Genomic DNA, 14,247 nt, shown 5'->3' on the forward strand with positions numbered 1-14,247 from the left:
AGGAGAGAGAGAGAGAGAGAGAGAGAGAGAGAGAGAGAGAGAGAGAGGCTCTACATAAGAGTGGCTTAATATGTAATGAAAAAAGCACAGATGATCATTCAAAATGGTTTACTGAAAGATATTTAAATGCATACACAAAGATGAATCATTTTTATGTCAGTTTTATTATAGCCATATATTAATTAATTAATTATCAGTTCATTAATTATACTAAATTGATTCAAAATTATAATATTAAATCTCAGATGAAAGGAAACAAATGTCTGAGTTTGGTGCAAACTGTGCCACTAAAAATGAAATGTTTTCAGGATGTGGTCAGAAGTGAACATACAGAGTTCCTATGTGAAGCACACACCCCACCCACAAACAGCTTACAAACACACAAGATTCTGCAAGTAAAACGTCATGAACATGACTTTCAGAAGACAACGAGTAAAGGAATTAGCATCATGTCTGTGCAAGGGGAACTGACAATCTATTCTACAGAAGCCAATACAGGCAGTAATCAAAGGTACACTGATTTGCATCTCACACTTCATCTTTACACTTCTGTTGTATCATTTGGATTGGTAGGTTAGCTTGTGTGTTTCCAACCAACCTGGTGAGAATTTAGATTTTTTGTGGGACATAATTTTTTGTTATTGACCAATAAGTGTAAAAACGTATTCTGTGGCTAAACATGAATTATTGCAGGAGACAATCAATATCTTTAAATTAAAAATGAGTCAAACATGACCCAAGTCAAACATTCAACCACGTATGTATGCAGGGACAGTAAAGGGCCTTTTGTTTTACAACTACTCATGCTACAGTACATTTACAACAATTATTTAAGTTTTTAGAATTCAATAGCTAAATGTTCTTGTATTGATATGAGTTTGTGGTCTTCAAGCTGAATATTGGGGTTTGCTGTCATTTTGCTGTGGTAGTTCAGTGTTTTTTGAACACAGTCCTCCTTGAAGGTCCCTATCATTCACTTTTAGTTTTCACCCACTATTCTTTTTCGCTGATGCAATCTTGCCATGCTTTGCGTCCACAATAATCATAAAGGCTGTTGTTCTTAAAACACCAAACAAATTGGGCTGTTAAGGTTACAGCAGTTTTTTCAGGATTCTTTGATGAACAGAAAGTCCGAAATAGCAGCATTTATTTGAAACAGAAATGTTCTTTAACACTATAAAATGTCTTTACTGTCATTTTCTTCAATTTACTGCATCCTTGCTTCATAAAAGTGTTCTTCTTACCCCAAACTTTTGAATTAAGTATGATGGTTTCACAATAATATTAAAAAGCAAAAACTGATTTTAACATTGAAAAGATGGCAGTAATAAAGAAATGTTTCTTGAGCACCAAATCAGAATATTAGAATGATTTTTGAAGGATAATGTGATGCTGAAACCCGGAGTAATGCCTGCTGAAAATTCAGCTTTGCCATCACGGGAAAAAAAATCATATTTCTTTTTTTAGGGCTGTCAAATTTGATATGTTAATTTTTCTTAGTCTAACATGTTAAAATTATTTAACACAAATAATGCAGCATCTTTTTTTTTTCCAAACATCCTTTGGCTAGCATTACAGTTGACTGAACAGGCTATCAAGCATGATAAGACAAAAAAAGAGAAGTTAAATTGGTACTGGCATGCTGTCTGTGGAGTCTGTGAACACAGGCATCCGGCACCCGCACACAGAAAGCTGCTCAGAAGATCAGATAGCCCGCCAGTAAGCACACTGAGAACTTCTGTAGATTGAAAAAAGATTAGGGGTGCTCCTATCAGGATTTTTGAGGCCGATCACCGATTGCCAATCACAGAAAGCATTATCTGCCGATCTTTTCACCGATACCGATCTTTTTAAAGCCAACTTTTTATCATGTAGAATTATTTATAGTGATACTCCAATCAGTATTTTTAGACATTTATTCAGTGCCTGAAATTCATTTTTGAAAATGGGGGGGGAATTCCCCTCTTAGGTGACTCTTGCGAGAGAGGATTTTTTTAATTTGAGGGGTGGAGTGGGGCATTTCTTAGACATTTTTCAAAAATATACATTTATCTCATCTAAATGTTTGATCATCCAGTGCATTTTTGTTTTTACAATCGTGCAATTGTTGCAGAAAAGCTTTCACACAGCACAAACCTGATTTCACACAGGAGTCCACTTTTTTTCTTTTACAGTAATACAATCTTTATAGACGTGTTTAAATGCAATAAATATAAGAAACACATTGCTCAATGCTTTTTAGTTTTGCATTTAGGCTACTTCTAGATTTATATATTAAGTTGCTCAAGCAAGTGGCAAAACATTTTAATTACTTTTCTTATGTTATCACAAACATTCTAAATTAACTTATGACTGGCAGAAACAGTCAGCTCAACTGATTTTATTTTGCATTTAAATCTTTATTACAAGCAATCCTTTATAAAGAACTTTGCTTTCCATACCTCCATGAGTGCCATCTATTCTTGCCTCTATTATTCTATGCCATCTATTATTCTATTATTATTATCTAAAAGTGCTCTTTTCCTTTAAACCTAGCCAAAAAAGCCAAATGTTATCATGTCTCTGAAACACAGTAGACTTTAATTATATGCATTTATAGTGTAATTACTACATTTTCGTGTCAATCCAAGTTCATATTTACCGCAAACAATGCGCTGTCACTTTAATTCAGTGCGTGCAGTGCAGCAAAGATAGACACAGTGCGGAAACCATCTCAGACGCACCGCTCCTGGAACACACTACCGGCCCGCAACCGCGTGCAGTGTTAACACTCTGATCCTTTAACATAAGCACGGAAAAATATGCACCATACGCACCTGGCATTATGTGTGTGTGCTGCGAGTGCGCATGAGCGCACGGTCTTCCAGGAGAGCGCGCAAGCGCTGAATGGTTAAACACTGGCCAGATTTAACAAGAAAAGCAATTTCTAAACTTTAGTAACGATACGACACTGCCTCTATTGTGCAAGTGACAATTCCTGTGTCAACTATGCAGCGTGCAGCTCGCTTATAATGCAGACGCGATGTGATTTGAAGCCATCTGCGCATTGAGAGGGAAAGCGCGCGCGGTGATTCACACAGGCTGTTTATAAAATAATGTCTCACAGAAAATTTCAAATTACTTTATATGTTGAATAAATATGAAATGTATCTCACCTGCAGCATTATAATTATTTCACCCGCGCCAGACAGAGACTAAAGACGGTGCCACTGCATGTTGTGCCAAACCTTTCACGGCATGGCGTCATCAGCTGGAGATCATTTTTTTTTATATCGGCCTTTTTAGAGACCGCCGGTCAAACATCCCAAAGCGATTATCGGCCGATAATGACCGGTACCCGATCAATCGGAGCACCCCTAATAAAGATTCATCTATATTCGGTTTATAGTAGCATATATATCATTTAGTTTATGTGAAGATTGTATTAAGTTAAATTAAATGTTGTTGTTATATTTTTTAGATCCTATTAAATGCTAAAAATAATGGCTTTAAATTATATTGTAATGTTGAATGGCTATAATTAATGGCTAAAATTTAAGGGGAAATTAATTTAATAGATGTCAGTAGCAGGATTGTATCAACGATACTGGTCTTCAATAATAATAGGCTACTTAGTAAAAAGATGCCATTAAACACATATTCAAAATCATATTTATGTTTCTACATTAATTTGATTCAAGATTCAATTTCAAATTATGACAATTCGACAATAAATTATTATATTAATATGTGATTACAGAAAAATGTGAAATGAAAAAAAAATTGTATTGTAATATTATTTATTTGTTGATGGTTAAATAAATGCAGGTTTGGTGAGCATAAGAGACTTCTTTCAAAAACATTAAAAAAAGCTTAATGATCCCAAACTTTTGACCTGTCATCTGTGTGTGTGTGTGTGCCTGGTATTCATTACATTATGGGGACCAAATGTCTCCACAAATATAGTAATACCAGTAAATTGTGGGTATATAAATCAAAAGTTTATAAATTATAAAGAATTAAAAATCTGAAAAATATGAAATAGAAAAAAAAATCTGTAAGGGGTATTTGGGTGTAGGGTTAGGGTAAGGGGATAGAAAATAGAAAAACCATTACATCTATGGAATGTCCCCCAAAAATTTAAACAAGTGTGTGTGCAGACTGCAAACTGATAAAACTGAGTTGTGATAAAAATGAGCTTATTTCTATTCAAAGATGAGAAGCTGCAAGTTTCTTGTTTTCATTTCCTTCTTTCTTTATTTCTGTAGCACATGCATGATAACACCTGAAGAAAGCCATGAAACCATCTTGCCTTGGCTCTATCTGGCTTTGGCTGTCCTGGGCCTTCCAACCAATGGTATAGTCTTGGTGGATCTTTGGAGATCAGAGAGGACACCCACTATCATCTTCACTTTGAACATAATCATGTCAGACCTGCTGATGTGCTGCAGTTTTTTCTTCAGAATAGCCTACTACAAAGAAAACACCAACTGGCAATCTGGAACCTCAGCCTGCAATGCAGCAGAGTTCATCATTTTCTCTTGCTTCTACATAAATCTCTATTGCAACATGTGTTTCCTTTTGTGGACCAGCATTAATCGCTATACCACAGTGGTAAAACCAGGCTACGCCTTATTACAGATTTTTAAATATGCACGGTCTTGTTGGATCCTCTGCTTTTCTACCTGGTTGGTTGTCATCACAGTTGTGTGCGCTAGCATGGGGATCAAACTGAGCCTACTAATTAAAGGGACCTGCTTTGACCAAATTGTCAATGGTTATATTCGCTATAAATATCAGTTCAATACTATCCACTGCTTAGGTGTGTCAGCATTCTTTTTCATTTTGTGCTTGATGCTGATCAGCTATAGCCTGCTGGTCTTCCATCTGCAGAAGGTAAGGGGAGGAAGTCTAGTCGGCGCTGGATTTGGGCCTGGAGGAGGTCTAAAGGTTCGCAGGAAGATACTGGCCTCTGTCATAATGTTTGTACTCTGTTTCCTACCTTACCATGTGCAAAGGATCATCTTATTAACAACAGAGCAAGAAAACTGTCAGGCAGAGTTCAGGATTAAAACGTGCACCATCTTCATTGCAGCTCTCAGCTGTTGCCTGCATCCCGTCCTCCAGCTGGTGTTTCGTTTGCGCTGCTGTCGGGCCAATCGCAACCACAGAGTCAAACCTAAACCTGAGATCTCCAAAACCTTGGACACACCTCACATACATACTATAAATGTGACAGAACACGCTGAAGCAGCAAAGAAAAATGAAACTGAATTAAGCCACCAATCATCATAGTTTTGGGAAATTAGAAAGAAAAAAAATGGGTTGCAACTTTGCATTTCCTGTGTGATGCATGCAACAAGATGTGAAACATGCTAACCTCAGGGAACTGTGCTTTGCAATTATTACTGTTCGCCAAAAGCAAAACGTATGGCCAGTTTACAAGGTAGTGTGGCACCTCAGCATACTAACAAAATTTTTACACCGTATACAATACATACTACAATAGTCCTTATTAACTATGTTGGAGCGAATTTTTCTGTATTAATGCCAACTAAACCTATTTTAGTAAGGCTTTGCATTGATGTTCCGCTATCTGCTTTTGTATTTATTAATTTATAGTATTAAATATTGAACAGACACTCTTTGCATGGTCAATTTTCATTCACTGCAATTTAACATTGTTCACAGACACTATTTTTCCCATAGTAGTTTGTCTAAATTTTCTCCAGAGATATCACCAACGTTTGAAATGTTGAGCTGCAGTTATAAAGGCCGATCCTGTCATTGCAGGGTTTGGTGTGGTTGTGCCAGAAGAGGGTTTTACCAAATAACAAGTGGTATCGCTCATCAAGATGTCTGATTTTACAACACTGGATCTCTGATGCTTTTGATATGTGGGTCATGGATTTGGGAAATATTTTGCATTTGGAAGGGATTTGTTTTATTAAGAAAAATAAAGAGCATGTCTTTTTGAGTATCTGGGAATCATTTACATTTACTATGTGATGGGTTAATCTGTTGAATGTCTTGGTGCATTACAGTTGCTGTACTGTTACTCAGATTACTCTGACTCAGATTTTTTTTTTCTCTTTTGTTGTTGTTTTGATGTCACTGACATGTTAACTCGTAACCACCCAGAGATGTAATTAACGTTTGTTTTGCAAAAAAATTATATATTATTATATATTATATAACATATAAGGGGAAAAACAGCTCTGTAATACACATTCAGGTATTGTTGTATGCTAAAACTATAACAAATAATACTTCTAAAAAATTGCATTCATAAAATGAATCAATATAAGTGTCAGCCTGATTCTATGTTTTGTATAGTTCAACTGCAATGTGTCCAAAAGTCCACCACAAGAGGTCGTGAGGAATCCATTAAAATCCTTGACAGGTATCCTAGCAAATAAAGTCAGGGAACAGACCAGTTTAAAACAGAGCTCCTCTTCAGTTAAAAACATACAATAGCAGATATGAGCCAGATAAAAAAAATCTTTCTTAAAAAGCAACTAGAAGATTTACAAAAAGTCTAGATGTTACTCAAATGTCTTATCCAAAAAAAAAATTCCTGCATTTATTATTTTATGTAATTATTCTAACAATTCTATAAAAATGAGTTTAAGCTACTTTGTGAAGCAATGGTTAACAAAAAGCACCTTTTACAGTCTCACAGCAGTTCTGCCATCAAAAGCAAGTGCTTCTGTGAAAGGAACCTTGCAAAAGAGAACTGAGCGAACATCAGTCATGCTCAGACCGTCACTTCCGTTAGACAGCCAGTCTAGGGAGGTGGTCCAAAGCAAGGCAATTTACAGATGCCTGTTACACACATCAGTGACTGCATTTAAAGAGGTAAGTGTATTACATTGCCTATATTTCCTGTAAAATATTTATTTCAACTATTTATCTTAGAAACTGTGAATATTTAACATCAATTATTTTGAGCTTCAGTTGTGCTATCCCCATTAGAGCACAAACACAAAAACTGAAAAGTAAAAGGACATTTTAAATTAAAAACATTTTTTGAATGAAAAGTCCACATATTTTTAACTTTACAGATCATATACTAGGATAAATATAAGAAAAAGACAAAAGAAAACATGTATGCAACACCTATTTTTTGCTGTTGTGGCTGCTGTGAAATGCTGTAAAAACTCATGCACACTTTACTGCAGAAAACTATGTAGTAATGACTACAGAATATCTGCCAACATTATATATAGCTATATATCTTTATTTTTTCAAACAACTTAAAAATGTCCTGTTACCCTGATATTTTGTCCAGACGTATCACCTATGATTAAAATGTTCAGCTGATATAGAGTGCATGCCAAAAACAAACAAAAAAAATTGTGAAAGTGGTTTATAAGCTTCTGCAATTGGGTTTAGAATATTTACAGGAAAGCAAGTGATATCCCAAGTTACTTCTGTAAATAAAGCTCAGGTTTTCATCAGAATGTCATTTCCACTCACTCTATGTACTAACAGTAAACCCTTAGTTTTAAGTAAAACCTTATTGTGTCCTTAACTACTTTTTAACAATAATATAACCATTAAAATGTTTTCTTCCCTCAGCTATTGGGAACCTCTTTTTTCCAGGAGCTCAATGGCAAACGATTCACATGCTGAATCTTACCTGTGCAAAACGTCCACTACAAGTGTAGTTCTGCCCATTTTCTACACCATTATGTTTATCACTGGCCTGCCAGGGAATGCTATTTCTCTCTGGGTGTTCATACGCAAAATTGCCATCAAAACGTCCACTCACATCTACCTGATAAATCTAGGGATCTCAAACTTGCTGCTCTGCCTCACCATGCCATTCCAGGCCACATACTACTCCCTGGGGACCAAATGGCACCGGCAAGACATCATGTGCCAAATGGCAATAAATGGTCTAACTCCAGCGATCCACATCAACATCTGCATTGGCGTCATGATATTGAGCTGGGTGGCGCTCAGTCGCTTCGCCTCGCTGATTCAACACTCCCATGCTGACCGTCCAAGCCGATGGCTCAAAGTTCTACCAGGTGCCTTCCTCTGCCGAAAACGACATGCCAAACTGGCCTATGTGCTGTGCCTAGTCACCTGGATCATTGTAGCCATAGGGGTCACATCCTTTGTGGTGCTGTACTCGATCAGGGAGGTTAGGAGTGTGGATGACGGTAACGGAGATGAAGCGTGTTACAACGTAGCAGTGGAAGTTGGAGGGGAAGGATCTCATGTCTTCGCTTTAGTGGCCGTTTCACTGTTCTTTGTCTTCTTCCTGTTGGTCTTATGCGCTTACATAGCAGTGATCAGGCACATTTGGAGGTCCAGGAGAAGCACGGTCATCTCAGACAGCCAGCGAGTCTATGCAAGAGTGTTTCGGAATATTGTTGTCATTATGGTGGTGCTGGTGGTCTGTCTCCTGCCGCACCACATCTACAAAGCCATCTTTGTTCATATCGTGAACGAGCAGTCTTGGTCTGCATCACCTCCAAAAGACGCTTGCCATCCACTGTCCATGTACGTGGAGGTGAAGAGCATCCTGCTCTGTTTAGCAACTCTGCGATGTAGCACAGACCCCATCATTTATTTCCTGCTGGACAAGACGTTTCGTAATCATGCGCTTAGCCTGCTGAGATTACACGCAAGCGCAAATGACAGTCAGTCATCAAAGTCTAACATGGGACAGTTATCTCAGGCAACAAGTGTGTGTCTTCAGACATTACTTGAGAGGAAACTGCACGGACACAAAGGAGACTCATTGTGAGCGATGTTTCCTCACAGAAAAACGTTGTGTGGATGCACACAAACATAAGAAAGTGAAAAACTTCCTGAACCACATCCATGTTGAAGAACAATGGACATGCAGAAGTAATCAAGTTAAAGAAATGCCCATTTATTTGGATCTGAAGCTGTGAGAACTCTTGTGTGCAATGACGCAGTGCTAAGTAATGCTTTGTAAAAGAGGATATGTGGAGAGGCACACAGTGGAACCCAATGTAAACAAGTATTTCGCAAGTTGCAAGCTCCTATAAAGTAACCACATGTTTTGAAAAGCAGCTGATTCTTCCGTTTCCACACCACTTTGAATTCCTGAAGTACTTTGCGTAGCTTTAAATAGATAGTTTAGCTAAAAACTGAAAATTCTGTCTGTTTACTCATTGCCCTGTCACTGTAAACATCGGTGACTTACTTTCTTCTGTAGTGTCAGTGTTTTTTTTTTTTTCCCTCAGTGTCTATTTTTTGTCTTGTACAAAAAATATACATTTGCAGTCAGCATGAAATGGACATTCACCAATTCTCCAATCCTTTAGGCCGCTTAAAACCTGCCTCTTTCTTACATTTGACTAGAAACTTGCATTCAGGTGAATCTCCTTCCAATCCCAAACCAATGATTCGAACCAAGTGCCTGTACAACATTTTTCCTTCTTTGATAAGCTTTTTCATTTGGATGTATGATATGGAAGAAAAGGTATGTTGCTACTTCTGTTTCATCACAACTTTAAAAAAGCACTTTTGTAATGACATGGGGTGAGTAAATGACAACAGAATTTATTTATTTTTTTGTGAACTATACCTTTGATGTGATTTCGCACAGATTTTCAGCATGCCTCATTTTTACTTTTAATGACTATACTCCTTTCAGGTTGTTTTTCAAACAGAAATGTATTGTTACAGGTCTTGCAGGGTTGCTTGTTTCCTTTTTATGTTACATTACATTTACCCACTTTCCTGTTTCTATTTGCATGCTGATTACTGTGGTAAATGCGATGAGCTTTCCATTACTGTAGTCGTGTAATCAAAGTATGTGTGCTTGCAAACGGTGCTTTTACTTTTTTGCAGCACACTCATATGACTATGTCACGGGTAATGATGCATGATGGAGTAGGTATCCATCTACGTTTCTAATGACAGCAGCATTAAAGGCCATTACTTTACAGACAGTAAATATTAGAGTCTGTCAGGAGCTTCATCGTGTGCATCATTACTCCTATAAAATAGCAAGATTATAGTTACTTATTTTGCTTTTGCACCGTCATTCTAATCTCAGCCAGATAGCTAGCTCCATAAAGCCATTTTGTCAGAATATAGTCAGTCAAATTAAAAGGCAAATCTTAAATCAGACAGAAAACTTAAAAGGTTGCTTCGTGATGTATCATATCAATGGTGCATATACTAAACATACAAAGCAATTCACAAAGAACAATATTAATGTACGAGTAAGATCATAAAAGTTAAATCTTTCTTCTTTCGTTCCTTGATGAATAAAGTTCAAAAGAATACAATTTATTAGAAATAGAAAGCATTTGTAACATTATACATGTCTTTGTTACTTTTGATCAATATAATGCATCCAGTGGGGATTTCTTTAAGACTGCAAGGGAAGCTCGGCTTCCCCTATAATGACAAAAAATTAATGGTCAAATATGTACTATTGTGTTAACATTTTATTGATTAAAAATGCGTTAGAACACGTTCATCTCGAAGACGAGTTCGTTCAGAATCAGCTACATATAGCAGCTGACTCGATTTCCTTCTCATATATTCCCGTAGCGTCTCAGTGTATTTGCCTGTTGAAGCCCAGCGTCCGTTGACTTCTATGGGGCTGCTTTGAACAGTTTTTTTCAGTGCTTCGAAACTAGACGGTCATTGGATAAATGCTGCGATTATGTCCCGCCCACGGACGCTCAGCGTCTCTGTGGGTGAATGGAGGAGGGGCTGGACTCCGGGCTTCTGCGTGATGATTGGAGGGTCTGTCGAAAGACTGCATCTCCTTTTGATTGACAACGATTTTGTCCTATAAGAAGTCATTGAAGCTATTCGAGCTCAGTCCCATAGCAGATTTTTGCAAGTGTAATCGAAAGACAAACTCCTGCAACCTATTTCTTGGTATTTGCTTGGCGAAATTGCCAGTTTTCATCATAACAGGAGAAAGCTGTGTGATTACTCGGTGTTCCTTAACCCACCGGTGCGGGCTGTCTCGCTATTTCTTTGACGCGAAACTAACTAAAATACTCGACGAGTTTTGATGCTGTTCTTCTGAACTTTCAATTCATAAAAAAACAAAAACAAACTTAGCTCTTTTCAACAACAATAATAAGAATAATAATATTTTTTTTAGCAGCAAATCAGAATAGAATGATTTCTGAAGGATCATGTGACTGGAGTAATGATGCTAAAAAGTCAGCTTTGAAAGACAGTTTTGATTGTTCCTAATAAAATGTTTAACTGCACTCACAAGTGAATCTCAAGTTATTTTGTGTGATAGCTAAATATATACTTAATAAACTAAAAAAAATATATATATATATTTTGTCCTCATATTCTTTCTTGTAACTCTTCCCTCTCAGTCACATACTTGACTAAATGGCTCATTATGAAGCTCATTGTGCAGGCCTGTCTTCTCAGGTGTGAATGTGAAGGTTGACGCCTTCTCGCATAGACCCTTTTTACTCAAAAAGTGTCTTAGGAAATTCAAATCAATATATTGTTTTCTGTGAGCAAATAAACAAGATGATTTTCACGTTATTTTGAAGCAAAAATTCTAGGCTACAAGATCCAGTTCTCAGAAGTCTTGTGAACAAATGTTCTGTATGTGTTTTATGGCCTTATTTTAGTGACTTCAAAAATTTAGTTTTTCACTAACCACACATAAACGTTGATGTCTCGAAAACAAAATCAAGTACATAAGTGCTGCTAACACTGGTCAAGTCACTGGAAAAGACGCCTAGTTGGTACGACAGGGTCACAGAGCATTTTCATGAAAAGGAATGTAGGGCAGAATTTACGTATAAATAAATGGACAATTTGTATGATGTAGGCCGAAAATGAGCTTCCCCTCTTTGAAAGACCAGCAGCCGCCACTGAATGCATCCTTTCAGCATTAATTTATTTAAAAAAAATACAAAAAAAGTACAGGTGAAGACTGGGTGACAGGTTGCATTTCTCTAAGGCAAATGCAAATGCTTAATTTTCTCTTGCAAACCACATATACAGTATAAATCTAGATCCATAGCACAAGTAAAATCCACAATACTGATACTACTCGTAACACACTTTGTCTAAAGTTTACTAAAGTTTGTGTTTGCATTTATTGAACACAGTTCAGAGATACACAGAATAAGTAAGATCTAGCGATTGGTAAGTCTGATCAATGCTTCAAATTATTATATGAAGCTTTTTCCTTAGTACCTGTAAGCATGGGCGACTGTTGGGAAACATCATATGTTTTCTATAGATCTAGGTTGTGAGTTCAGCTCTTAAGCAAACTGATCGTCAGCACTTTATTTTAGTTTCCTGTTTATTTCCATTGTATTGACAGCTGAAGGCTATTTCTGAGAAAAGCGAACAGCCCAGTTTATTCTTACAGCATGATGGTAGGATGGTACCATACAATGGAAGGGGGAAGCTGCAAAAGTGTGAAAAACACAATGACATGTCAATGTGTCAGCAGTCATCTAAAGCACTAGACACCACTGAACTTACCTTCACATCCCGGTGAATGATGTTGTTGTCATGGCAGTACCGCAAAGCCTCTAGGATCTGTCTCATGTAGTGACTAAAAAAGAATGAGAGCAGGGAAAGACAGAAACCTATATTAATTTCAAACTTCATTGGCCTTGTCTCCCTGAATGGAAAGAAAATGGATCTAGGTTTGGAACTACATGACGGTGAATAAATGATGACAAAATTTTCTTTTTGGGGATTAACTATTACTTTTAACAGAGAAATCTCAGTCTACAACTTTAAGAATAGCACAGGAAAAGGAAATGGGTGAAAGTCCTCAAAAGTGTTTACCTGGCCACTGCCTCACTGTAAACAAAACCAGCGTCTGCTCTCTTCACAATCTCAAAGCAGAGATCTGCTCCATCCATGCTGAAAGACAGAACAAGTCAGGAAACTCATCAACAATGTAAAGTCAAACATTGGCACAATCAGTTTTAAAATCTATTTCTGGTTTAACTTTACAAATCTGTAAGATAAGAGTGAAAAATCTATTTTGTCTGACCACACCTACACTGAAATCTCATCCAAAATCCACCCATAAGGGTATATATTAAAGTTAAAAAAAAAGTGGTTTAAAAATTGTGAAGGTGTTGTTATATCGCAGCTTTCAGTGTGGGAGTCATTTATTGCAAAACCTGTCTCAAGTGTGATATTTGCTTCGCTGGTACTTGCCTATTATCTCGGAGCACAAATTGAACTATAAATTATGGACTGGGTTAAGTGTGGCCATTTTCAGAAATTAATACTTTTCTGATTGAAAATCTTCCCATTGCTTTAACACCAAGACTGTAAAGGTGTTGTTTCCAGGGGGCAGCAGAGCTCTGGAAGCCCCTGCTTTTCTGTCGGCTTGGGTCTCTAAGGCCCTTAAAGAAAATCCCTTGAGAGGCAGTTGTGCTTCTCCAGATAAGAACTCACACTGCATGAAAGTTATTTGAGAAAAGCTCTGCATTTTAGATAAGCATATGAGCATTTAGCATTTGAGGAATTAAAAAGCACACAACTAAACCTATACCCTATTCCAAAACCACTGAGAGTAACAAACACAGGCTGCTGAGTAACAGAGCACAGCATGCTCGTGCCTTGTTTTGAGATGGTTTTTAGAGTTCATTGACCCAACCTCGTCACAATATGCTTCAAAATAAACTTGAGGTAACACAAAATTCCTTTCACATACACTAAAACCACATGGCTGTGTTGGACTTTCATTGCATTTAACATTTTATGTGACTAAAGAATAATGGAATGATAAAACAAGTGCGGATTTGCTCAGAACGAAAGACTTACAACTCAAACACCATGTAGAGCATCCCATCAGAGCTGTAGGTCTCCAGAAGCTCCACTATGTGAGAATGTTTCAGCATGTGGCAAATGCTCGCTTCCCTCTTCAGATCTACAGCAAGACAAAAATATAGGCTAATTTCAGTTTCAAGTTTATTAATACAGCACTTCTTTTAGAGTACATTGTTTCACCCAGGAAGCCACTTAGAATTACTACGCTCAATAAAATATTAAAGAATAATTTTGTTTAATAGAATTTGGTACAAAATAATCTATTATTTTTAGCAACATTAAAAAAACACTTGTATGATAGCAGCAATGCTAAATTTAAACATGAAGAATGATGTCATTTTATTTAGACGTTTATTGTCTGTAATATCCCAATTTAATACAAAATGTCAAGCTGAGCACCATATTTCACACATCTGCATCTTTCACGACTCAAACTAGCTTATATAGTAATTCAGATGCAGAATTTCGCACAATTAG

General features: G+C 37.0%; 3 protein-coding genes and 1 long non-coding RNA gene across 15 annotated transcripts in view; 3 read left to right on the plus strand and 1 right to left on the minus strand.

Annotated features, from left to right (window-relative positions):
* The window catches only part of LOC306877285, a 159,080-nt gene that overhangs the window by 113,174 nt on the left and 31,659 nt on the right, over positions 1–14,247 (plus strand). The window lies entirely within an intron of this gene.
* LOC306877283 (peripheral plasma membrane protein CASK-like) overlaps positions 1–14,247 on the minus strand; it is a 169,477-nt gene that overhangs the window by 35,820 nt on the left and 119,410 nt on the right. For all 12 annotated transcript variants that reach the window (XM_079428956.1, XM_079428952.1, XM_079428961.1 and 9 more), the window contains exons 3-5: positions 13,765–13,870; positions 12,772–12,849; positions 12,460–12,532 (exon numbers count right to left, since the gene is read on the minus strand). In XM_079428956.1, the coding sequence (XP_079285082.1) occupies positions 12,460–12,532; positions 12,772–12,849; positions 13,765–13,870 (257 nt within the window). The remainder of the gene's footprint in view (positions 1–12,459; positions 12,533–12,771; positions 12,850–13,764; positions 13,871–14,247) is intronic.
* LOC306876996 (cysteinyl leukotriene receptor 2-like) lies at positions 386–5,958 on the plus strand. Its single transcript, XM_079428499.1, has 2 exons — positions 386–511; positions 4,248–5,958. The coding sequence occupies exons 1-2, from the start codon at positions 450–452 to the stop codon at positions 5,272–5,274; spliced, it is 1,089 nt and encodes a 362-aa protein (XP_079284625.1). The 5' UTR covers positions 386–449; the 3' UTR covers positions 5,275–5,958.
* On the plus strand, positions 6,795–11,263 carry LOC306876784 (putative G-protein coupled receptor 82). Its single transcript, XM_079428186.1, has 2 exons — positions 6,795–6,837; positions 7,561–11,263. Exon 2 carries the CDS (start codon positions 7,592–7,594, stop codon positions 8,738–8,740), a length of 1,149 nt encoding a protein of 382 aa, XP_079284312.1. The 5' UTR covers positions 6,795–6,837; positions 7,561–7,591; the 3' UTR covers positions 8,741–11,263.

This window comes from Barbus barbus, assembly GCF_936440315.1.
Source record: "Barbus barbus genome assembly, chromosome: 11".
NCBI classification, from domain to species: domain Eukaryota; kingdom Metazoa; phylum Chordata; class Actinopteri; order Cypriniformes; family Cyprinidae; genus Barbus; species Barbus barbus.

Coding starts and splice junctions, on each gene's coding strand:
- LOC306876996 (XM_079428499.1), top strand. CDS start 450: ATGTCTGTGCAAGGGGAACTGACAATCTATTCTACAGAAGCCAATACA. Junction 512..4,247: donor AATACAGGCAGTAATCAAAG/GTACACTGATTT, acceptor TTATTTCTGTAG/CACATGCATGATAACACCTG.
- LOC306876784 (XM_079428186.1), top strand. CDS start 7,592: ATGGCAAACGATTCACATGCTGAATCTTACCTGTGCAAAACGTCCACT.